Here is a 24,006-nt window from a genome sequence, read left to right on the forward strand (position 1 = left end):
AAAAGCCACAGGCCACCGCCGTGCGATTGTGGCTTTGCAACGCCAACTATGGACCCAGAGAGTAAATCCACAGAGACACAGAGATGCATTGACAGAGACCCATAGAGATAAGGAGTAAACCCATAGAGACCCACAGAGATACAATGAAGACACAAGCGACAGCAGTGAATTGTGGCCTTGCAATCCAAACTATGGACCAATATAGTAAAGCCATAGAGACACAGAGATATATTGACACAGAGACCCATAGAGATACGGAGGAAGCCCATAGAGACCCATAGAGATACATTGAAGACAAGCCACAGCAGTGAATTGTGTCCTTGCAATCCAAACTATGGACCCATCGAGTAATCGGCTGTAGCATGCGCTGTCAGCAAGACTCCACGAACGGCGTCTCTCCCGAAGCCCTCTCGTCTTGGCTTGCAGACTTTAACAACGGGTCGCCGAGCTCCTGAACGCAGTTACTGCTGCCGTCACTGCACGAGAATACTAGTGTGGGTCCTCCCGACAGTACAGACAGTCCCCGGGTTACGGAAGGGATAGGTTTCCCGAGAATGATCCGTAACCCGAATTTTCCGTATGCCGGGAACTGGACAATTTCCCCCCAAAATCAAGATAAATTACATTAATCGTTAATCCTAGTGAGGCGTCAGGCTACCCGTCTTACGTCTCGCTCCACGGTTTTAATTCGCAACCTCACCACGATGCACTACTTGCGTTTACGTAACTAACGCAAACATGCTTTATGGGAGCATTTCCTTAGTCTCACCATTGCAGGGCCAGAGAACGCCGCAAAAAGGCGAACAATACAAAGACACAATGCACCATCAGGACATTTATAACTCGGGGTGAGCAGCTACAAAATGAGACTTATTTTTCCTGTATCAAAGTATGAAAAAAATAGGTTTTTATCCTTTCTAGCAAAAAAAAACAGATGTTAAGATGTTCAAAGACTAAATAGAAACTTTTTGCAAGGAATCATGTGTAAAGAAGGCTGTCTCTGGTGTAGACCAATTAGTTTCAAAGTCAAATCTAATTTTATCGGAGCATATTTTGTTTGCATGTTCACCACAAGTACGTGTGATTAACGCAGACATTATTTGTTGTTTGAACATATTAACACCTGTTTGATTGCCTCTTGATGTTATAGAACTGGCAAAAAAGGTCCTATTTATTTGTAGCATTTCCATAAGGTCGGGCTTCCGTAGGTCGGACTTCCGTAAGTCGGGTCTCTCGTAACCCGGGGACCGTCAGGATGCTGTTCGCTATTTTACAATCGCGTTCCGCGTGGGTCTCCCCCCCACCCACTCCCCTTCCGACGCGCCGTACACAGCGTGGTAACCACGCTGCTCAACACAGCAGGCGCTGTTTCTCCCGGCTCCTGTTGCCGCCACGACTTCTTCTACTTATCCTCTTCCTCCTCCTCGCTCCTCTTCCTCCACCTCGTCCACCCTCCTCGTCTCTTCCTCTCAACCTCGTCGCAGGAGCCGAAACGCCCCCGTTGGTACGCGGGCCGCGCTCGCATGGGCCTGGTGCAGGCTTCGCTCGGCAACGGTTTCCGCCAAATCGCTCCACCACAAGGATCGGGTTGTTGTAAACAATTAGAGTTATTTTTTTAAGCACACGCTACGGCTTATGGTTAATGTACAAGCCCCGGGGGGTTTGTGGGTTTAAACATAAATACAAAATCAATCCACTGCTGTGTGAAAGGGGGCTTCCGTACGGCCTGAGGGTGGTGGTGTTTGACAGCAAACTCCACTGCGCTGGTCAGTGGTGCGCGGTTTGGTGAATGTGTTTACTTACGGACGAGTGTAGATCGATGTTATTCTTTGGTTCTTTCGGTAAAGTCACGTATAAAGAAAAAAAAATTAAATAATAGCATACGACGTTTCGATTGCAACACATGCTATTATTTAATTTATTATTTTTTCTTTATACGTGACTTTACCGAAAGAACCAAAGAATAATTCCTGCAGTCACGAAAGCTCCAAAGTTAAGATTGTAGATCGATGTTTGATTCCTTACCCGTACCCGGCCGCACCAGGGTACGGGTACCCGTATTCTACCCGTGCCCTACCCGAAATGAGTGACAAACGGTGACTCACCAGTGACTCGGGGCCTACCCGTACCCGGCCGCACCAGGGTACGGGTAGGACCTCATACCCGCACCAGGGTACGGGTATCGGGTACCCGGTAGCGACCTCTGCACGGTAGGCTACGTACGGTGCGAAAGAAGTTCAACATACATCCGCAACTTTGCTGACACTTTGCGCCCGTTTCTCCATTTGTTTTCCATATATTTGCCATTTTTTTTACTTTGTAACCTTTCACTACCTTTTTATGTTTCCATACATCACCCCTTCCCACGTGTGATACATTTCGAATTTTTTACCATGCATTATATGGTGCTATATTATACCGTTCTTACATTATACAACCCAGTATTGCACAATTATTCATTGAATTTTGTGGACAGGCTTGTGTTGCTATTGTGTTATATGAATGGCTAGCACCGGCCATAGAAATATGGAATTCACAAACGAGAGACAGTTACCCAAGAGGCCTCTTGATGTTATAGAACTACAAAATGCTGCTTAAATCCACACAATGTATGCATTCTGTCGATATTGTCAAGTTGTCTGATATTAAAGACTTTGCAGTGCTTTGGCAACTGGCTGTACACTTTGCGATATTGAAGTGATTTAATTATATTATTTGGGTCTTTCGGTAAAGTCACGTAGATAGGTTCAAATTAATAAAAATTAAATATAAAAAACTGCTACGTTTCGAGGACAACACAAACGATCGTCATTAGGACGACGATCGCTTGTTTTGTGATCGAAACGTCGTAGTTTTTATTCATTTATTTTTATTAATTTGAACCTACCTACGTGACTTTACCGAAAGACCCAAACAATATGAATTCCTGCAGTCACGAAAGCTTTAAGTCAAGATTGAATTTTAGTCGCAGTGCTTTCAATTATAAATAATTTTGTCTCTCTTCACCCATACCCCCTCTCCGCAACTGTAGGGCGTCCTGATTAGCAGCCGCCAGCATGGACACAGACCTCTATGATGAGTTTGGCAATTACATCGGGCCGGAGCTGGACTCGGACGACGAGGAGGATGATGAGGTCGAACGAGATGACCAACCAAGAGACGAGGTAATTGTTAAACTGCATTGAGTGGTGCTGGTGACCAAAGGCAAAGGGTACCACGGTGGTGAGATGTTAACTCCCTCGCCTGGTATACACGAGGCCGTGGGTTCAATCCCGACCCTGGCGTCTGGTGTATATTGTGAGTTTGCATGTGTCTGTCTCTCTTCCCGTGGTGAAATGTTAATGACCTCGCGCGGTATACAAGAGGTCGTGGGTTCGATTCCGACCCTGCCTCCCGCTGTATGTTTTGAGTTTGCGTGACTCTCTCCCCGTGGTGAGATGTTAACTACCTCGCCTGGTATACAGGAGGCCGTGGGTTCAATCCCGACCGTGGCGTCTGGTGTATATTGTGAGTTTGCATGTGTCTGTCTCTCTTCCCGTGGTGAAATGTTAATGACCTCGCGCGGTATACAAGAGGTCGTGGGTTCGATTCCGACCCTGCCTCCCGCTGTATGTTTTGAGTTTGCGTGACTCTCTCCCCGTGGTGAGATGTTAACTACCTCGCCTGGTATACAGGAGGCCGTGGGTTCAATCCCGACCGTGGCGTCTGGTGTATATTGTGAGTTTGCATGTGTCTGTCTCTCTTCCCGTGGTGAAATGTTAATGACCTCGCGCGGTATACAAGAGGTCGTGGGTTCGATTCCGACCCTGCCTCCCGCTGTATGTTTTGAATTTGCGTGACTCTCCCCGTGGTGAGATGTTAACTACCTTGCCTGGTATACAGGAGGCCGTGGGTTCAATCCCGACCGTGGCATCTGCTGTATATTTTTAGTTTGCGTGTCTTTCTCTCTCCCCGTGGTCGTGTGGATTTTTCTCTGGGTCCTCCCTTGGTTTCCTCTACATTCAGGGTCAACATGTGTTTAAGAGTATTTGGCTGCTATACATTTACACGCGATAAGCCGCTTCGTTGAGCTATCATTTGTGGCCAGGTCGTTTCGGGAAAAAAAAGCTATATTGCTCAGTGGGGCTTTACCTGGTAAAATAATAAGTAAAATAAAAAAAATAGTTTTTTTAAAACACGCTTTAATGAAATGTACCGTACGAGTAATGGCAGAACTCCACGACTCCAGGAAGTGGCCCCGAAACTTGCCACAGCGTAAGCGGCCGTGGTGATTTACAGCCAACGTGGACAATTAGACCCAAGGCGAAACATAACATATAAAAAAGATTGTTTAAAATATATATTTATATATTTTTTAATTATAGAATATAGTATTGTCATCAGTATGACATACGTATACCAAGTTTGCAGCTGATACCACATTGGGAAGTGGGTTAAAATTGAGTTAAACGATTTGAGGATATGACAACAGACAGATTGAGTTTATAAAAAGCGTGTAAAAGAATGTTTTAAAATATATGTTTTTTATGATAGAATGTCGTATTGTCATCAGTATGACATGTATACCAAGTTTGCAGTCGATAGCACATTGGGAAGTGGGTTACAATAGAGTTACAAGATTTGAGGATACGACAACAGATAGAGTGAGTTAAATAAAAGCGTGTAAAAAAAAGTTTAGTTTTTAATTTAGTAAGAGGAGTAACTGGATGAACCATGACCGCCAAAGTGTGATTGATGTGACTGTACAATGGCCATCGATGGTTCCCTCTCTAACCTTGACCACTTTGTTGCTAATTTACAACTGCGTCGTAAGTCGTATATTTTGTCGTGGAATTGGCTGCACGTTGGTCACAAATTGTCGTGTTTTTTTTCATTCAGATTTTGTACAAAAGCTTGTACAAAATCGTAAACCTTTTGAGTCCCCGAGCTGTGATCTGGGCTGGAACTTGAGACATCGCCAGTGCCGACTCAGTGCTCTTGACACTAAGCAACGTAGTAAACATCTTAACGTATAAAAAAAAAATCTGAGCTACATTAATAAATTCATAATCAACGTTTTTGGGTTAGATCGCGTTATTTATAAATGTGTCGTAACCATCCACCACCCGACACGGCCAATCGGCGGTGTGTTGAAGCATGAAACCACAACATTTACTATTTTTTTGTGATTTCACGCTTCAACACACCGGTGGGCTAAAGCAGTGAACTATTTGTCTTTTGTCAACGTGACACTTTTTTACTGATTGGCCGTGTCTGGTGGTGGAGGGTTACAACACATTTATAAATAACGCGGTCTAACACAAAAACGTTGATTATGAATAATATTGGTCGCGAAAGCTTACGTGTTAAAATGACATTATAAACATTCAGCCACAGTAGATTAACAACATGAATGAAATGATAATAGCGTACAGTCATGTGTCAAATCTATAACTTAATTCCAGTAACATACACTTCATCTGTGTAATAGGGTATAGTTCAAAAGCAATTATGTTCCTAATGACCACTCAGGAAATCCAATTTCCCATAAAAGACTGATTGGGAAGGAACCGTTTTTAAATGTCAGGAGAGATGCATGGTTATTACAAGTCCAATGATCATGGCAATAAAAAGAGCAATTTACAAATGTAATATGTACTCTAATATTTTAAGCTGACAGGTGGCTGAGTGGTAGAGGAGATTCCAATCCTGTTGGGTGGGGAGGGGGGTTATAGTCCATCATCCCCCTATGGTCGATAAACTATATACCACTTTGTGGGGAAGTTAACAATGGTTGAGGATGCATGGCCCTTCCAATGCTCATTCGAGCAAAAAAAAAAAACCACTTTCACTTTTTGGACTATATTTTAAGTCTTGTGACCTTTTTTTGTATCATCTCTTTTGGTGGGGCCTTATGATATCCGTGTTGTTCTTGGGTAGTTCTCTGAAGATAATCGCACTTTACCCGCGACAGCCTTTCTGCGTTGAGGTGGTGTAGGCAGAGCACTGGTCCCACGGTTCTATAGCCAGATATTTCACTTGTCCGTACTACCTGAGGTGGCGTGTAACTTCAGGAGTTCCAATTTCCTTTAATGGCCAATAACACTGTAATGACGTGACAGCCATTTGAATTGGGCGGGTTATCATTGCGTCACTCTTGATAGCCATAGAAATAAATTTGTGGTACTAAAGTAGTAGTAGTGATAATAATCTTAACTTGTATAACGCGTACAGTTATTCACTCGCTGTCGAGGAGAGAAAATGACTTGGGAGGCGTGAAAAGTTTTGCCGTTGTTGGCATCACCGATCATTAGGCCTTTGCCTCTGTTTGGCTGTCATACATTTCCACGTGGTGATAAGTCACTTTGTTGAACTCTCATGGCCAGGTCGCTTCTGAAAAAAAAGCGATTAGCTAAAGTGGGCTTTACCTGGTAAAATAAAAAATAGCTCTGTTATTGGGTATTTTAATGAGTGACTTTCCTACCTTTGCTATACTTTGCACGCCAATTGTGTTTTTGCATTGTGTGGCGTTGTAACTTTTTGACCCGCCCCGACTGGACATGTGTGAAAAAGAGCCTCATAGTTCAGCGGATTCCTCTGCAGTGTAAATAAAGACTCTGATTCTGTATTCGCCGTGTTGGCGGTTCGCACACCACACGCACAACGGCGACACGACAGGGGGCCGCTGTGGCAAGGTCGTCACCCCCTTCACCCCCTTTGCCCTTGGGACGCAACGCAGCATCTTTGAAAGCGCCTTGCGCGTCCGTTTCTACACGTCGCGGTCGGAAAACCCGGCATTAAAACGGAAACTTAACGACAACACAAACACAAACCTCACGGGCAATTACGTCCCGTGTCCCGTTCTGCATGATGACGGTTACAACAACAACAACAAACTCGGGCAGCTGCTGTTGTGTACAAGTTTCGCTGCGCGAGACAGCAGGTGGGTGTGTGTGTGCGCAAGCGGGCTCCGCGGGACATTATGCGTGGCGTGTCGTGCATGCCCGGGGTAGGGGGGGGCGTATGGAGGGGGGGGCGCGGGGGCGGTCGCATCCGTTATCCACCTCCCCATGACTCCGTTCCCCCCCAAGGCAGATGCTCCGCAGCTTCCAGCTCCCAGCATCATCAACGTTTCCTGCCCCCCACTCAAGGGCTGCTGCCCCCCCCCCCCCCCACCGCCGCACATATCCCAGCAGATGTCCCCTCACTGCTTCTGCATCATCATAATAATAATACAAATCCAAGCGATTTCTTGCTTACGTTAGCGTTAAGGCCGGGTGCTCGTCACCTGTGTATAATACAGCCCTGGGCCGGTAAACAAAAAAAATTGTGGGAAAATGCTGATTAATAACGTCCCCGTTGTTTCGTCTTTAGGCTGAAGAGGATGAGGAGGAGGCAGGTGACGGTGAAGAGGAGCCCGTGGGAATGGAGGTGGTGCTGCATGAGGATAAGAAGTACTACCCCACTGCTGAAGAGGTGTACGGACCAGAGGTGGAGACTGTGGTGCAGGAAGAGGACACGCAGCCGCTCACTGGTTAGTGATGTTAGCGATCGCTGGTTAGTGATGTTAGCGATCGCTGGTTAGTGATGTTAGCGATCGCTGGTTAGTGGCGGTTAGCGATCGCTGGTTAGTGATGTTAGCGATCGCTGGTTAGTGGCGGTTAGCGATCGCTGGTTAGTGATGTTAGCGATCGCTGGTTAGTGATGTTAGCGATCGCTGGTTAGTGATGTTAGCGATCGCTGGTTAGTGATGTTAGCGATCGCTGGTTAGTGATGTTAGCGATCGCTGGTTAGTGATGTTAGCGATCGCTGGTTAGTGATGTTAGCGATCGCTGGTTAGTGATGTTAGCGATCGCTGGTTAGTGATGTTAGCGATCGCTGGTTAGTGATGTTAGCGATCGCTGGTTAGTGATGTTAGCGATCGCTGGTTAGTGATGTTAGCGATCGCTGGTTAGTGATGTTAGCGATCGCTGGTTAGTGATGTTAGCGATCGCTGGTTAGTGATGTTAGCGATCGCTGGTTAGTGATGTTAGCGATCGCTGGTTAGTGATGCTAGCGATTGCTGGTTAGTGATGCTAGCGATCGCTGGTTAGTGATGCTAGCGATCGCTGGTTAGTGATGCTAGCGATCGCTGGTTAGTGATGCTAGCGATCGCTGGTTAGTGATGTTAGCGATCGCTGGTTAGTGATGTTATCGATCGCTGGTTAGTGATGTTAGCGATCGCTGGTTAGTGATGTTAGCGATCGCTGGTTAGTGATGTTAGCGATCGCTGGTTAGTGGCGGTTAGCGATCGCTGGTTAGTGATGTTAGCGATCGCTGGTTAGTGATGTTATCGATCGCTGGTTAGTGATGTTAGCGATCGCTGGTTAGTGGCGGTTAGCGATCGCTGGTTAGTGATGTTAGCGATCGCTGGTTAGTGATGTTAGCGATCGCTGGTTAGTGATGTTAGCGATCGCTGGTTAGTGATGTTAGCGATCGCTGGTTAGTGGCGGTTAGCGATCGCTGGTTAGTGGCGGTTAGCGATCGCTGGTTAGTGATGTTAGCAATCAAACAGGGGCATGCAAGGTGTGAGGAATGGGTGACCACAGAGGGTGCGTAGGGGGTAGCGGAGGGGATAGAGAGGGGTAGAGGAGGTGGTCATGATGGAGGGGTGCGTTGGGGTAGGGAGGGAAGGGGGGGGGTCAACGATGGAGGGGTGCCTAGAGGGTAGGGAAGGGGAGGGAAGATGTTTAGGGGCTCCGGTCGTGCTGTGGTGGTTCATGCGTGCGTACGTGCGTGCCTTTGCGCTTGTGCAATGTGCCCTGCAGAGCCAATCATCAAACCCGTGAAAACGAAGAAATTCAGCATGGTGGAGCAGGAGCTGCCACCCACAGTCTACGAAATGGAGTAAGGCTCTGCTTTAAAGACTCAATTTACCGGGTTTCCGCTTCAATCTTTTAATCATTTTTCCTTCCCAATTCCATCCGGATTGTGCTGTCGACGGCACATGAAGAGGCGATGTGTGACGCATTTGCACGAATCGATGAAATGGGCGCGTGGTTGTCTCCCTCGCTGTCGGTTAGCAGTGGAAATTTTCAAGAATTTAGATTTAAAGCTTTCGTGACTGCAGGGATTCATCTTCTTGGTTCTTTCGGTAAAGTCACGTAGAAGGGAAAAAATAAAATGATAAAAATAAAACAATAAAATAATTCTGACGACGTTTCGGCCACAACGCAAGCAGCCGTCTTCAGGTGAAGAACAGGTCTGTTGGACTTCAGACGCTGTCTTTCCAACAGACCTGTTCTTCACCTGAGGACGGCTGCTTGCGTGCTGGCCGAAACGTCGTGAGAATTATTTTATTATGTTTTATTTTTATTATTTCCCTTCTACGTGATTTTACCGAAAGAACCAAGAAGATTTCTCAAGAATGTCATTTAATTGTGCAAAGCCTCACCTGACAATCCGTTTGGATCGTTTGCAGCGTCCTCCGCGCGTTCGAGTAAACGTGCTCGCGGAAGTGGATATCCACAGACATTCACCGCCCCATCTCTCCACGTGGCCTCTGGTTGTACGCAGGAGGGGGTGGTGGTTTTGAAAGTCGAACTGATGTTTTCCTTTCTGGAAATTAAACCGGGTGTTCAGATGTCCAAATACCAAATTGGAAGCGTTGGCCGTATGCTCGATTGCTCTTCTTAGCGAGTTGCGATCGGACATGAACTCGTCCATTTTACAAAAAAAATATTTGCGTGTTGAAAATGTTTTTTTATTGTTAATATTCCCTCGGAGGTGGGGGGGGAAGGTGGGGGGGGGGGACGCTCTTGACAGTTCCCTCTTAAAGAGGCCGTTCCGCCAGCAGTGGCACGAGCGAGCAGTCGCCTTTGTAAGTCGAGGCAATTCTCCTACTCCGTGTTGGAAACCAAGCAGAAGGCGGGCGGGGGGGCGCGTGGGTTTTTCTCTCTCCTCGGCGAGTTAATGCGAGCCGCACGTCGTCCCTTTTGAGCGTTGGGCTCGTGCGCGGTCACCAGATGGCAGCGGTCTCTCAATAATGAATCTCATGGCGTGTGTGTGTGTACACGCTTCGCCTGACCATATTATGGATAGATATCATATATTTTTTATTGTACCAGGTAAGGCCCACTCAGCTGGCTGCATAGCTGTTTTTTAGAGAAATCCACGCTACCACTGGGAGAGAGAGAGAGAGACACGCGAACTTAAAAATATACAGCAGACGTCGGGGTCCCGGTTGAGATCAAACCCACGACCTCCTGTATACCAGGCGAGGTCGTTAACATCTCACCACGGAGAAAGAGAGAGACACGCAAACTCAAAATATACAGCGGGAGGCAGGGTCGGGATCGAACCCACGACCTCCTGTATACCAGGCGAGGTCGTTAACATCTCACCACGGAGAGAGAGAGAGACACGCAAACTCAAAATATACATCGGGAGGCAGGGTCGGGATCGAACCCACGACCTCGTGTATCCAAGGCGAGGTCGTTAACATCTTGCCACGGTGGCAAAAAAAAAACGCTCGTTCGTATTATGAATCACACAGACGCTAGTGACAGATGTAAAAGGGATCACGCTGGCTTTGAAAACCCCCAAAAAACTCCACTTAAATGCATGATTTTCCCCTGGGGCAGCGTGGTGGTGGTGGTGTGTGGGCGGGTGGTGTGTAGATTATTGTGTTGGAAATTGTGCCTAGAGGCCACAAAACAATTGCGTGGCTTTCTCGCGAGACGAGACATTTGGGGCTTGTGTCTCTCGCTTAAACTGTTGACAGCTTGGGGAGAGCCTCGGCTGGTGGGGGGGGGGTGAGTAGGAAGAAATTCAATGGGACGGCGCGTGCGTGCTTGTATGTTAATGTCGTTGAAAGCGACATTTTTAATAACATTGAATTTAGCCAAAAAGTCGTGCTTTGCCGCCCGGCAATAATTTGGTTTGGTTCGCGGATCAATAACGCCCTGCTGGGAAATCCAATTTGCAGATAATTTTATTGCGTGTACTCGGAATTGAAAGTTGATGTGTGTGGTGGGTGTGTGCGCGCCCTCGTATATATGGGGAGCGGTTGTGCTGCACTACGACCCGGGTTCGATTCCCGCACATGGCCAACACCGGTGACGATTATCTGAGCCGGTCCCAGGCCCTCTCCTAGGTCAACACAGCCTCAAATGAGTACCTGGTGCGGTGTAAACATCGCCACTGGGGAGACAAAGGCGGTCTGGCGTGGTGCTGGCCACCCACCCCCTCGTGTGCCGTGCCGGCCTTCATAGGTGCTCGCTAACAGCACTTGCCCCGATAGTCTATTAAGGCTATACGGGGGATAATTGCCTTTCTTTGTTGATATATCGCTCTACCAATTGATCAATTAAAGAGACGCCGCATTGTTATATGGAAGGTGTGTGATCGGGATTTAGAGTGCAGTTCACTGATGTGTGAAGGCGTGTTTGCGCCTCGCTCGTCCCTGGCCCAGTAGATTAATATTGAAGGCATCTTTAGGATCATCATGTTGAGCATAAAGTGGAGTTTGCTCACGTTCGTGATTTAGCTTTTAACGTCCTTGCGGTAGATTTTGGCTTCGCCCTTCTTGCGTCGTTCTCGTGACCCGGGTTCGACTCACCCCCGGTCCCTTTTGAAGTTCTCCACAGTTCAATTCTCACAGCTGTTTGGCAGCGCCACTATCTCCCCCCCCCCACCCCCCCGACTTGGACTCCACTTCCAACGACACAAAGTTTCCCGTCCGCTCGTGCCGTGTCCGCGAGCGCGAGGTGCAAGGTGCACTGTGCGGGCTCTGCTTTCTTAGCCGGCGTTTAATTACCTGCAAGATGAGGCTTCCCGTGCGCAGCGAGCGGAACTCTGTGGACCCGCGATGGTCATGATGTGCCCTTTGCTTTGAAATCTGCCTTCTGTGCATTGGGGAGAAAGTTGCGATCGCCGAAGCAACGGCGTTTTTTTTTATTACCGAGCGCTGCCACGGTTGTTGGATCGTGCGCGATAAATCGACCGGCTCGTCGCCCTGTCGCCTTCGCCAGTGCCTGTGTTTTTTTTCAATGCCAGTTGATTTAACAACCATTTATTACTCACAATCCCTTCCGCCCCCCCCCCACCATTTTTTGGAGAATTTTCCTACCCGATCTTTGTCGGAGCTCGGAAGCCCGGCAGGATTTTGTTAGCGCCTGGATAGCGTTTTGGACTGTCGTGAGACGTCTCTCTTTGTTTCGACGAGGCTAGAACCTCGAGAGTGCCAGGATGAAGTCCCCGCCGCTGGTCGACGGGTGAACCCCGTGGTCGCCAACATGACGAAAGCAAACAATAAACAGGCAATAAAGTCAAGCGCATGCTCCTGAAGCAAATGGCAGTCCGAGCAAAAAAGCAACTGCCGTCACGTACGTAACAGCGGGTTGTCTTCGGCGCGTACTTCCTGTGCTTTACATGTCTACGCTACGCTCCCCCCCCCCACCACCTGCCTTTGGTAGCACACGCTGACCGATGCGTGAAGTACGATTGCGTAACCCCCGCGCAGGCAGATGACAGCACCCAGTCGGGCTAACGCGGTAGAGTGTAGAGTTGCGTGACGAGCAAACGGTTGGGCACACGACCGCCCTGAACGACAGACGCTGCGCGGAACAACACATGCTGCTGCAGAGTGTTTGTACGTCAATATATATGTATATTTTTTGTGCGTGTCCGTTTGGGATTGATTCGTGACGTGAGCAGCGGTTCGCAAGCACCGGTCCGGTTAAAAGGAAAGTGCAGTCCTGTGCATAGATTAACCGCGCTGGTTGTGGGTGATTCTTTCCTGCAGGTTTTTGGCCGATCTGATGGACAGCCCTGACCTCATCAGGAACATAGCGGTGTGCGGGCACCTGCATCACGGAAAGGTAACACTCCCCCCCCCACCACCACCCACCTCCACCCACCATCCCCCACCGTCCACAAACCCTCGGCTCTCCCCACTTTTATGTCGTTTCTGCAAACACGTGTCGTCACTTTATTAACAGTGAAGACGTATTTGGACGCCTGCATCATGGAAAAGTAACACCACCCCCCCACCCAACACAAACCCTCGGCTAGGGAAATTCAGTAGTACCGCAGATTTACGTCTCTCCCCTTTTTTTTAACGTCCGTTTCGCCAACACGTCGCCGCTTGATTAACACCGCGACCCGATTTTGCCGTCGCCTCAACCCGCCCCACCCTTCCCCAACACTCACGTAGCCGAAAACGTCGTCGTCCGTCCTTTCCCGTTATCCGTCGGGACGTTAACTCCGGTTAAGTTGCGAGGCCGCGGCTGACGGCGCCGCCGTTGCCTCGCGGCGTTACTGGCCGACGTTGCAAATGTCAGTCGATTATCACGATGCGTCAATTGCATTGGGAGAACAGTGAAGTTGGCTTGGGCAGGACATAAAGGTTTCTTTTTGGGTTCGATGGCGTGAGTATAAATGTGTCGTTAATCCGCCACCACCCGACGCAGCCAACCGATAAGATTTGTCACGTAAAGAAGACGTGCCAATTAGTTACCAGTTCAGCCCCACCGGTTGGTTGTGTGTTGGAGAGTATATCTACAACATTTACAATTTGAGTACTGTTACATTTCGCCGGTAATTACATCCAGCATCATCGGGCGACTTTGCCAGAATTGACCGAAATGTTCTGGATTTACTCTCCAACGCACCGCTGTGCTGAAGTAAATTTTGTTTACGTGACAAACCCTTAATCTGGTTGGCTGTGGTGGGCAAGTGACACATTTATACTTACGTGACCTAACCCAAAAAAAAAACCTTGATTATGAATAATATTGCACGCGAAAGCCTACTAGGTGTCAAATTGGGCAGGACACTTTTTAAATCCTTTATATTAAGTTCGCTTGCTTGCTTGCGTGCTTGCTTGGTTACGACCGTGCAAATCTTTCGGTCGTTTTTTAACCCACTTCCCGTGATCCAATCGAGCTGACATTTTGCACACAGACTCGTTGTGCGAGACAATTAATGTTCGTGAAATTTTTTTTCCAAAATGTTACACTGTTTAGGGAAAACAAATTAAATATTTAATTAGCAATTGCTTAATACTGGCAGACAATCATCTGACCCATAGGTGGCAGCCATCTCAAGCCAGAGGACGAGAGGACTCTAGCCGCCACGCATATAAAGGATTTATAGTGAAAAACTTTGTTTTTACGGGTTATACTTATTAGGAGATGGCGTAAACGGTGGACGATGAGTCGAGGATAATAACTAGTTGCAGCCAAGGCATGGAACGTGTCCTGAGAGGGCATGCAACTGTGTCAAGATGAGGCGGTGAAATGGGCCCACTTTGCAGGTGCTCCGTGGATTAATGACATGGCAGGATGGCGAGAGATGGCGGGCAGCTTGAGAGGGGGGCCTTTCATCCAGCAGTGGATTGACGATGATCATAATGATGACATATGTATGAGTGATCTTCTTGGTTCTTTCGGTAAAGTCACGTAGAAGGGGAATAATGAGACGCTGTCCCATTCAGACGCTGTCTTTCCGACAGACCTGTTCTTCGCCTGAGGACGGCTGCTTGCGTTGTGGCCGTAACGTCGTGAGAATTGTATTTAATTGTTTTATTTTTATTATTTTATTATTTCCCTTCTACGTGACTTTACCAGAAGATGAATCCCTGCAGTCAGGAAAGCTTTAAATCGAAATGTATGAGCTACTTATGAGATGGTCTGCTTATGATGCCCCTGGGTTGCGATTAGATTTACATGGCGTGATGTTGGTAAGGAGCTGTTAAGGGCAGCAATGAGTTTGTTGAGTTGTGTCTTTTTTCATTCCCCGCATCCTTCATTGATTGTCGTGTTGTTACGCAGCGGGCAATATTTTAATCTGCCTACGTTGGGCAATGTCGTTCGAGCCGCCAGATTAACAACGGGGTCTGGCACTCGCCATCTCTTGTAACGTTCGGCCCGTTGCTTTTCATCAGGATTTCCTAGGAAAATTAAGCGCTTCGAATAATTGATTTTGCGGTAACATTTTTCTACTTGTGTTGTTGCCCGTGGTTTTTGTTCGTTAATTGCTTAGCACGGTGTATGGAATTAATCAAGCCGTACCAATAACAATTTACATTTGCAAGGCGCGTTCCATCCGTAAGATCCCAACGATCTCAGGGCAGGAATTGGCCGGCATAGAAATTGTACCATCGTCGGCTCGCGTAACATTCTGTTGACCTGTGCGGAGCGCGCGTCACAACCTTCCCTCTCGTTTGCAGACGTCGTTCGTGGACTGCTTGATCGAGCAAACGCATCCTGAAATCCGCAAGAGAGATGACAAAGATGTGAGTGCCCTCGATATTTGCCGCATTAGAACGCTTGAGCCCAGCATCCTCGTTTGGCTACAGAAGTCAGAGGTTTAGTCGGGTGGTGGGGTGGAGGGGTGCTGGTGGTGGTAGGGTGGGGTGAGTCGGGGGGTGGGGGAAGTAGGGCAGTTTGTTCCAGGGCTCAGGTCCGAAGGGGGCCTCAGAAAAGGCGCCAAGGGGACTTGAGAAGAGGACACATTTGGCATATTGCCCTGCGCCTCCGCAAACATTTTGATGGCCCTACGCAACACCCTGGTCCCTGAAGGCAGCCATAACACCCTGGGGGCAGCGTAGGGCGATCGTTGCCAGGAGGTCGTCACTTCCAATGGCCGTCACGCATTTTTTGTTACTCTTTAACGATTTCAGTTTCCCATATGCGGGCAAATCTGGTTTGTTGCTGTTCCTGGTGAGCAACTGGGACGGACGCTTTCCGGTTCAGGGGGTGGGAACCTGCGGCTCCGGAGCCGAATGCGGCTCTTTGAGCAACGGCTTTGTCACTGTTGTTCATGAAGCAGAACACAGTGCAATGCAGCTCTTGGAATGTTTAGGTTTTTTTTGCGAATTCCCCCAAAAATTGCCCTCATTATTTCGTTTGCCGACCCATGTTTTGCGTCGGATCACGGAGGTCATGTGACCGCCCCCACAGGTTTCAGTGAGCCGACCGATCACTTTTGATCATCGAACTAAGTCTTCAACAAACTTTTTATTTTTTCCATTGATCAGACAGAACTTAGGCCACGCTGTGACGTTGCCCTTCCAATTCTCTCCGTGGTTTCTCCGAGTAATTGTGTTTGCCGGAGAGGTGCCGTGTGCCGTTAAGGCTTGTGATAAAATTGGACCGTAGATCACCAAGTTGACCCCCCCAGAGTTTGGCAGCGTGCGTGCTCGCTCTCACCTGTCTCGGGTCTCGTTAAGATAACCCAGCTGGAGTGTTGTTGGTAGCTGATTGTCTCACCCCGGTCACCTATGATTGCGCCAAAATACCTAGCGCGTTACATTTTCTTTGGCGCGTAATTTGGCTCATTTCCAGCTCTTTGAGAATGACGCGATCGGTTTTGCCGTCGTGAGACGGGGCGTTGCTGCCATTCGCAGAGCGGGCGATGAAGCATGCCACCCCCCCCCCACCCCCCCGACTGTATGCACTGGAGGTCACATGAAGGCATGCGAGCGGTAGCTCTGATATTCTCTTCTGTGGGCCCTTCTACCCTAGCGCGAAGGGCTGCCACTGCTCTCGTAGAGGTGAATTGATTCTAGATTTGAAGTTTTCGTGACTGCAAGGATCCATACTTGGTTTTTTTCGGGAAAAATTACGTAGGTAAAAAATAAAATAAACTTAAAATGAAAACAACTAAATTAAATCACGATGTTTCGGAGGCAACACAAGCTTCCGTCTTCAGGTGGAACCGTCACAGCACGATAGCTGTATCAAGGTGCTATCGTGCTGTGACGGTTCCACCTGAAGACGGAAGCTTGTGTTTTCTCCGAAACTTCGTGATTTTTATTTTATTTTACTTTTATTAATTTACATTTTTTACCTACGTGACTTTACCGAAAAAACCTAAGAATATTTATTTTTTACCTACGTGACTTTACCGATAAACGTGTTTGGGTGCTGAACAAATGTCCACAAGAGAATTGAGTAAAAACAACAGCACTCTGCTGGAGTCGTGGAATACGAGGCACGTGAGGGTGGAGTTTGCTTTCATCCGTATGTTTTATTAATAGTGAAACAAATAAAATCTTAAAAACGTTAGGCGTAAATCTTTTTAGATTTGAAACTTTCGTGACTGCAAGGATTCATACTCTTTGTTTTTTTCGGTAAAGTCACGTAGGCAAATTTTTTTTTTAATAAATAACATAAACGTAGCGAACGCGCACCGTGCTTTCGCTACATTGTCGCGATTTAATTTAGTTTTCATTTCTTTTATTTAAAAAAAAAAATTTACCTACGTGACTTTACCGGGGGCAAAAAAAAGAGTGTATTTATTTTTTCCCTTCGGGCAGTATCATCACACCGCATAGCAATTTGTGCGTCAGTTGACGTGGCTATATGTGCCACGTCAAACTGCAGTCCTTTAATCGATGTTGAAATGGTTTGTATTGACGCGTTTGTGTGCGTGTGTCTTTGCGTGCAGCTGCGGTACACCGACACGCTGTTCACGGAGCAAGAGGTAACGATCGCGCACGCCCCCGATTGCCTTTTCACAACCACCGACAGACACCCCGCGGAGATTTTCACCACCCAGAGCTTTGGTTCAAATCTTATCGTCTCCCCCTCCAGCGTTTCGATTAGCACGGTTGACTACGTGCGGTGCAAAAGAAGTTCAACATACACCGCACCTCCGATTAGCACGGTTGGATCCGTACGGTGCGAAAGAATAGTAATAGGTTTTTACCCTTTTATTTGGCAACAAAACTGAAGGAGGTCTCATCATGTAAATGCTTACCCCGAGCTCTCAATACTCTGATGGTGCGTTGTCTTTGATTTGTGCGCCTTTTGGCGTCATCTGATCCAACACCATGTGAGACTGGGCTCTAAGAAAAGTTGTCTCGGGTGTGGACCAATCAATTTCAAGGACAGTGCATACATTATCAGAGTTGTCTTTTTGTTTGCATTTTGACCGCAAGTGTTGTGGTTAATGCAAACATGATCCCTTGTATAAAGGTGTCAGTTTTGTTGCCAGATAAAAGGGTAAAAACCTATTACCATATGAACATACTTTTCAATCACATATGATTGATTACGCTTGTTAACTGAACTCGAGAGGTTCTTGCCAGGGTTTAGCATTAGGTGTTGGCGATTGCTAAGTGTCAGAGGTCGCAATCGGGTACCCGATACCCGGCCGGGTACGGGTAGCCGGGTATCGGGTAGGGTACGGGTACGGGTACCCATTTTCGACCCTGGTGCGGCCGGGTACGGGTAAGAAATCAAAACCCGTTTGCGACCTCTGCTAAGCGATTCCCAATTTATTGATTTGCGGGTTCATTTTTCGAATTTGGAAAATGCCGCCACCGCCGCTGCACAATCACCTGCTCCCTCTTGAAATGACACCACTGCAATTTTAACGTCCTCTGCTAAGTGCACGGAGCGTATTTGTTTAGTGTTTTTGATGGTTGGTGCACGGCCAGTATTAACCTGGGCCGATTCGTATGGCGAACCTCTGTGACTAAGCTAGACTTTTTATTTTACCAGGTAAGGCCCACTGAGCTATGAAGCTCTTTCTCCGAAGCGGCCTGGCTATCACAAATGATAGCTCAACGAAGTGGGCTTATCGTCACGTGGAAATTTGTAGCAGCAGCCAAATACTCTAAACGTGTGATGTTGATTCTAAACGTGGAAGGAAATGACGGAGGACCCAGAGAAAAAATCCACGCGACCACGGGGAAAGAGAGAAAGAGACACTCAAACTCAATATACAGCAGGCATCGGGGTCGGAATCGAACCGACGACATCCCGTATACCAGGCGAGGTAGTTAACATCTCTTTGCCACCGTGGTGATGATGATGATGAGAGAGAGACACGCAAACTCCAAATATACAACAGCAGGCGTCAGGGTCGGGATCGAACCGACGACCTCCCGTATACCAGTCGAGGTAGTTAACATCTCTTAGCCACCGTGGTAATGATGAGAGAGAGAGAGACACGCAAACTCCAAATATACAGCAGCAGGCGTCAGGGTCGGGATCGAACCGACGACCTTTCGTATACCAGGCGAGGTAGTTAACATCTCTTAGCCACCGTGGTGATGATGATGATGAGAGAGAGAGAGAGAGACACGCAAACTCCAAATATACAGCAGCAGGCGTCAGGGTCGGGATCGAACCGACGACCTCCCGTATACCAGGCGAGGTAGTTAACATCTCTTAGCCACCGTGGCACCCCCGTGACAAGCAGCGGGGACTCGGCCACCGCCGGGCGGTGAAGTCACCACCCCACACGATTGTCACGAATCAGGAAGCGTGACGATCGATTTTGAACGGGCCATTAGGTGCTTTGGTCTACGCCCGTAATTTGTTCACAGTTCGTCACATTTGTGTCTGGCAGTCTGGGACACGGCCTAGAAAGACGACGAGAGATGTTTCCCCTTTGGGTTTGCGTCTTGCTGTCATCCGTCTTCGTGGTCCTATTTCTATGGGACCCTTTTGACAGGATCAAAAAATGGGCTTTACCCCTTTCTGGCAATAAAACAGGTTTTGAAATTTTGATTTAAAGCTTTCGTGACTGCGGGGATTCATATTCTTGGTTCTTTCGGTAAAGTCACGTAGAAGGGAAAAAATAAAATAATACAAATATTAAACAATAAAATTTTCACGACGTTTAGACTGCAACACAAGCAATCATCATCAGGTGTGAAATCCACAAATTTTCTTGCTGTGGATTTCACACCTGATGATGATTGCTTGTGTTGCAGTTGAAACGTCGTGAAAATTTTATTGTTTGATAATATTATTTTATTATTTCCCTTCTACGTGACTTTACCGAAAAAACCAAGAATAGGTTTTAAAATGTTCACACACCAAACAGACGTCAAGCCCCCCGTATGAACCACACACCACACAGGTACTTGTGGCGAAACTTGCGAGCAGAAATGCTCTCTGATAATACACGCGTTGCCTTTTAAACTGATTAGCTTACGTCAGAGCTTCTTTATGGCCTAGTCTGCACCAGTGTTAGATCAGAGAACAAAGGCGAAAGGCGATCCCCATGGCCGATGTTGACGACGACGACGCCGGCGACGATTTTTCTGTGTCGTGGTGCAACGCGTTGGGGTAGTCGTTTGAAGTGTTTCGCGTGGCCGTGCCGCTCTCTGCGCAGAGAGGGGTGAGCATCAAGAGCACTCCGGTGACCATGGTGCTGCCCGACTCGAAGGGGAAATCCTTCCTCTTCAACATCATGGACACGCCGGGTGAGTGATGCGGTCACCGCCGCCTGTGCTTGCCCGCGTTGTCGCGGTTCGCGAAACTCAGCGGTGCGCGCTACAAATGGGAATGGCTTTTTTCAATTCCGCGTGTGGTGCGCGGTTGTTTTTTGTGTTCCGGTTTTGTTTTTCTACGGGACTTTCTTTTGGCGGAAGGGCAGTTTGCTCGTCAAAACGATGAGAAATGAATCGGCTTTACCCTGTCCGGCAACAATTACAGGTGTTAGGATATGTTCAAATATTTGCTCAATCCACGCTAGTAATACCTTGATATTTCCAACCTTTATGCTGTTTGCCTTTTGGCGTTCTCTCATCTAACGCTGGTGGTGAGACAAGGCTATGAAGGGGAGGCTGTCTCTGGTGTAGGCCGATCCGTTTCAAAGTCAATGCGTATGTATGGGGCACAGGCGGTGCATCGGCCAGTTATCTCAGTCAGTCGACCCGTGGCACCTGGGTCTGCCCCGTGACCTCTCCTGCCAGCGGGCGTTCGACACTTCACGTGGTCTCAACGTGCACATAGCCTGGCACAAGCGCCGTGGGGACGTCACCGCCACTTAGTGGCGAATGGCGGTTGTTGTTGTGTGGGATTTGAAGTTGACGATGGCATTTTCTTCTTTCAGGGCACGTCAATTTCTCCGACGAAGCCACGGCCTCCTTCAGGCTGTGCGACGGCGTTGTGCTCTTCATTGACGCAGCAGAGGGGGTGAGGTTCATTTATTTTTGTTACACACCCTGTATTCTATTGCGTGTTTAATTAACTCGCCTTCGTGAAGCAACGTTAGCCAGCCATTAAACAGTACTTGACAACGTGAAAAACAAAAGGCATGCTCGCAAACGGTCATAAGGCGGCGCGACTCCCATCATGCCTTGCGTGCCACTGTCCACGTGACCACCAAATGGCACGTGCAACGCTCTGCCTCGTCTGCTTTTATCAACGCCGATTTGTTTGAGGCCCGCACGCATTTTCCTGTTGCGATAACGTTTTTCCTCATCAGTTTAACATAACGCGTAGTCCTTCGCGACCAATATCCATAATAGAGGGGGTTTTTCGGGGTTAGATCACGTAAATATACAAATTGCCGTTGAACCACCACCACCAGACACAACCAATTAGTAAAGGTTTATCTTCCTGGTTCTTTTGGTAAAGTCACGTAGAATGGAAATAATAAAATAATAAAAAGAAAACATAATAAAGTTTTTTCACATAAACAAAACATGCCAATTGGTTACTTGTTCAGCACACCGCTTGTGTGTTGGAGAGTAAACCCACTACAACATTTACAATCATTTACAGAAAGCGGTCGATTTGGATTATTATCATTCGGAGTATTTGGATGCCTCTCTAACATATAGCTCTGGATGTACCTGCAGCACACTGATTAGAAGTACTCCAATACTTGATTCAATCTTGATTTGAAGCTTTCGTGACTGCAGGAATCCACACTCTTTGGTTCTTTTGGTAAAGTCACGTAGGTAGAAAAATAAAATAAATGACGACGTTTCGGGCGCAACACAAGTGTCCGTCATCAGGTGGGAAAGCATGGCCTGCTGCTGATGCAGACTGTTTGCATCATCAGCAGGCCTTACTTTCCCACTTGATTCAGTGCATACCGCCTGCTATGGCATTATGGTTCAGCAGCACAGTCTTTAACACGGCTGGTGAAGTATGTCGTATATAACGCCCCGATGGCAGCCTGTGAATGGAAGATGAGCGCCACCTTGGGTGCTCGTTTGAGCAGCAAATCACTGACGCCTTGGTGCCCCGTGTGAACTGCAAGCAACCGTGTTGAGCAACTGGTTGCACGGGCATCCACATGTAAGCGATTCGGTTTTAAGCAACTCGCAAGCCGAGCAAACGCTCGCTTCGGAGTGGACACGGCCCAGCGTTTGGCTTGTCCATCGTGGTCTCGACACAAAGATAAAGATCCCCCGTATAGCCTGTAACGGACTGTTGAGGCGAGTGCTGTTAGCGAGCAGCACCTACGAAGGCCGACGACACGGCACACGACGGGCTGGGTGGCCGGCACCGCGCCCGGCCGCCTTTGTCTCCCCAGTGCCGATGTTTACCACGCATCGCACCGGGTGCTCATTTGAGGCCGAGTCGATCTAGGGGCGGCCGCGAGCGGGAATCGATCTCGGGCCCCCCCCCCCCCCGCCGGCTTTCGTAGCGCCAGCAGACGCGCCAACACCGCTCCGCCGCCCGCCCGCCCCCAGGTGATGCTCAACACCGAGCGGCTGATCAAGCACGCGGTCCAGGAGCGCCTCGCCATCACCGTGTGCATCAACAAGATCGACCGGCTGGTGCTGGAGCTCAAGCTGCCGCCCACCGACGCCTACTTCAAGTTGCGACACATTGTGGACGAGGTCAACAGCCTGTTGAGGTTCGTAGCGCCGTGCGCGCGCGTCGAACCCGCTCGCTCGCTCGCTCGCCCGCCCGCCCGCCCCGAGCAAATGGTTCGGAGGTGAACGGAGGACCCACCTTGCAACTTGCAGACGTCACGGAGCGGGAAAGGGGTCCGGGTGTGCTCGGACGGTCTCGCGCGCCGATCTTTCGTCGTGTCTCTCTCTGCATTGCGCCCGTTGCAACGCGTTGACCTGGACCCCGTGCGTTTACGCCGCCGCAGCTTGTACTCGGAGAGCGAGGACGGCCTCGTGGTGTCGCCACTGCTGGGCAACGTCTGCTTCGCCAGCTCGGAGTACAGCGTCTGCTTCACGCTCGGCTCCTTCGCCAAGATCTACTCCGACGTCTACGGTGAGAAAACTGACACCTTTTTACAAGGAGTCAAGTTTGCATAGACCGCAATACCTGCAGTCATAATGCAAACAAAAAACACAACTCTGATAATGTATGCACTGTCCTTGAAGTTGATTGGTCCACACCCGAGACAGCTTTCCTCAGAGCCTAGTCTCACATGGGTTGGACCAGATGACGCCAAAAGGCGCACATAGAAGGGTAAAAAAACCAATTATCATATTTTTACTGGCAAATGAGGTTCCCATAGTGTCTACGGTGAGCTTTTGTTAAAAAAACGAACGTTGCTTGCGCAAGGTTGGGTGGGGTGGGGGGGGGTCCGTCCGTGGCCTTGTTGCCACGCTGCTGTAAGTTTAAGGCGCTGCTCCTGACGAATGTAGCCGAGTGCGTGTGTGGTGGCGTAGCGGTGGGGGGGTAGCGGTTGGCGTGCTGAGTCTACGAACCCGGCGACCACGAGTTCGATTCCCACTCACGGTCAACGCTTGTGACGAAATATCTGAACCGGTCCTGGGCCTCCCCTAGGTCGACTCGGCCTCAAATGAGTACCCGGTGAGGTGTGTAAACATCGCCGCTGGGGAGACAAAGGCGGTCGGACGTGGTGCTGGCCACCCACCCCCCCTCGTGTGCAGTGCCGACCTTCATAGGTGCTCGTTAACAGAACTTTCCCCAACAGTCTGTGCCACTGCCAATGGGGCCCTCAACTTTGGGCCTGTGACGCGCAGGCCCGTTGTAAATACAACACGGTGCCCGTCGTGCGTTTGCATCCCGTTAAAAACCGTCTTGTTTGATTTTTACAGGCGATGTCAGTTACCAAGAGTTTGCCAGACGCCTCTGGGGAGACGTTTACTTCAACCCCAAGACGTGAGTCCTTTGTCAACGGTGCAGCCGGCAGAGCGTGCAGGGCTGGTGACGGGGGGGGGGGTGGGGGGGGGGTGGGGAACAGTGTCTTTGTTCACTGCTTTCGATTACTTTGCGGCTATTACTGTCCAATTGATAAGCGACTTTGTTGAGCTATCGTCTGTGGTCAGGTCGCTTTTGGAAAATAAGTGAATAGCGC

At 48.7% G+C, this 24,006-nt stretch overlaps 1 protein-coding gene across 3 annotated transcripts in view; it reads left to right on the forward strand.

The window, feature by feature from the left end:
• The window catches only part of LOC133358213 (116 kDa U5 small nuclear ribonucleoprotein component), a 44,429-nt gene that overhangs the window by 2,272 nt on the left and 18,151 nt on the right, over positions 1-24,006 (forward strand). Inside the window, exons 1-12 of one of the 3 annotated variants that reach the window (XM_061576455.1) lie at positions 1,313-1,337; positions 3,032-3,164; positions 7,354-7,513; positions 8,787-8,865; positions 12,764-12,839; positions 15,191-15,256; positions 17,413-17,448; positions 20,095-20,185; positions 20,818-20,900; positions 22,412-22,578; positions 22,822-22,949; positions 23,747-23,810. In XM_061576455.1, the coding sequence (XP_061432439.1) occupies positions 3,057-3,164; positions 7,354-7,513; positions 8,787-8,865; positions 12,764-12,839; positions 15,191-15,256; positions 17,413-17,448; positions 20,095-20,185; positions 20,818-20,900; positions 22,412-22,578; positions 22,822-22,949; positions 23,747-23,810 (1,058 nt within the window). In that variant the 5' untranslated portion in view covers positions 1,313-1,337; positions 3,032-3,056. Of the gene's footprint in view, positions 1-1,312; positions 1,505-3,031; positions 3,165-7,353; positions 7,514-8,786; positions 8,866-12,763; positions 12,840-15,190; positions 15,257-17,412; positions 17,449-20,094; positions 20,186-20,817; positions 20,901-22,411; positions 22,579-22,821; positions 22,950-23,746; positions 23,811-24,006 lie in introns of those variants that run through there. The other 2 variants (XM_061576454.1, XM_061576456.1) reach the window with 2 other exon arrangements.

This window comes from Lethenteron reissneri, chromosome 61, assembly GCF_015708825.2.
Source record: "Lethenteron reissneri isolate LAM-NWPU_2019-01 chromosome 61, ASM1570882v1, whole genome shotgun sequence".
NCBI classification, from domain to species: Eukaryota; Metazoa; Chordata; class Hyperoartia; order Petromyzontiformes; family Petromyzontidae; genus Lethenteron; species Lethenteron reissneri.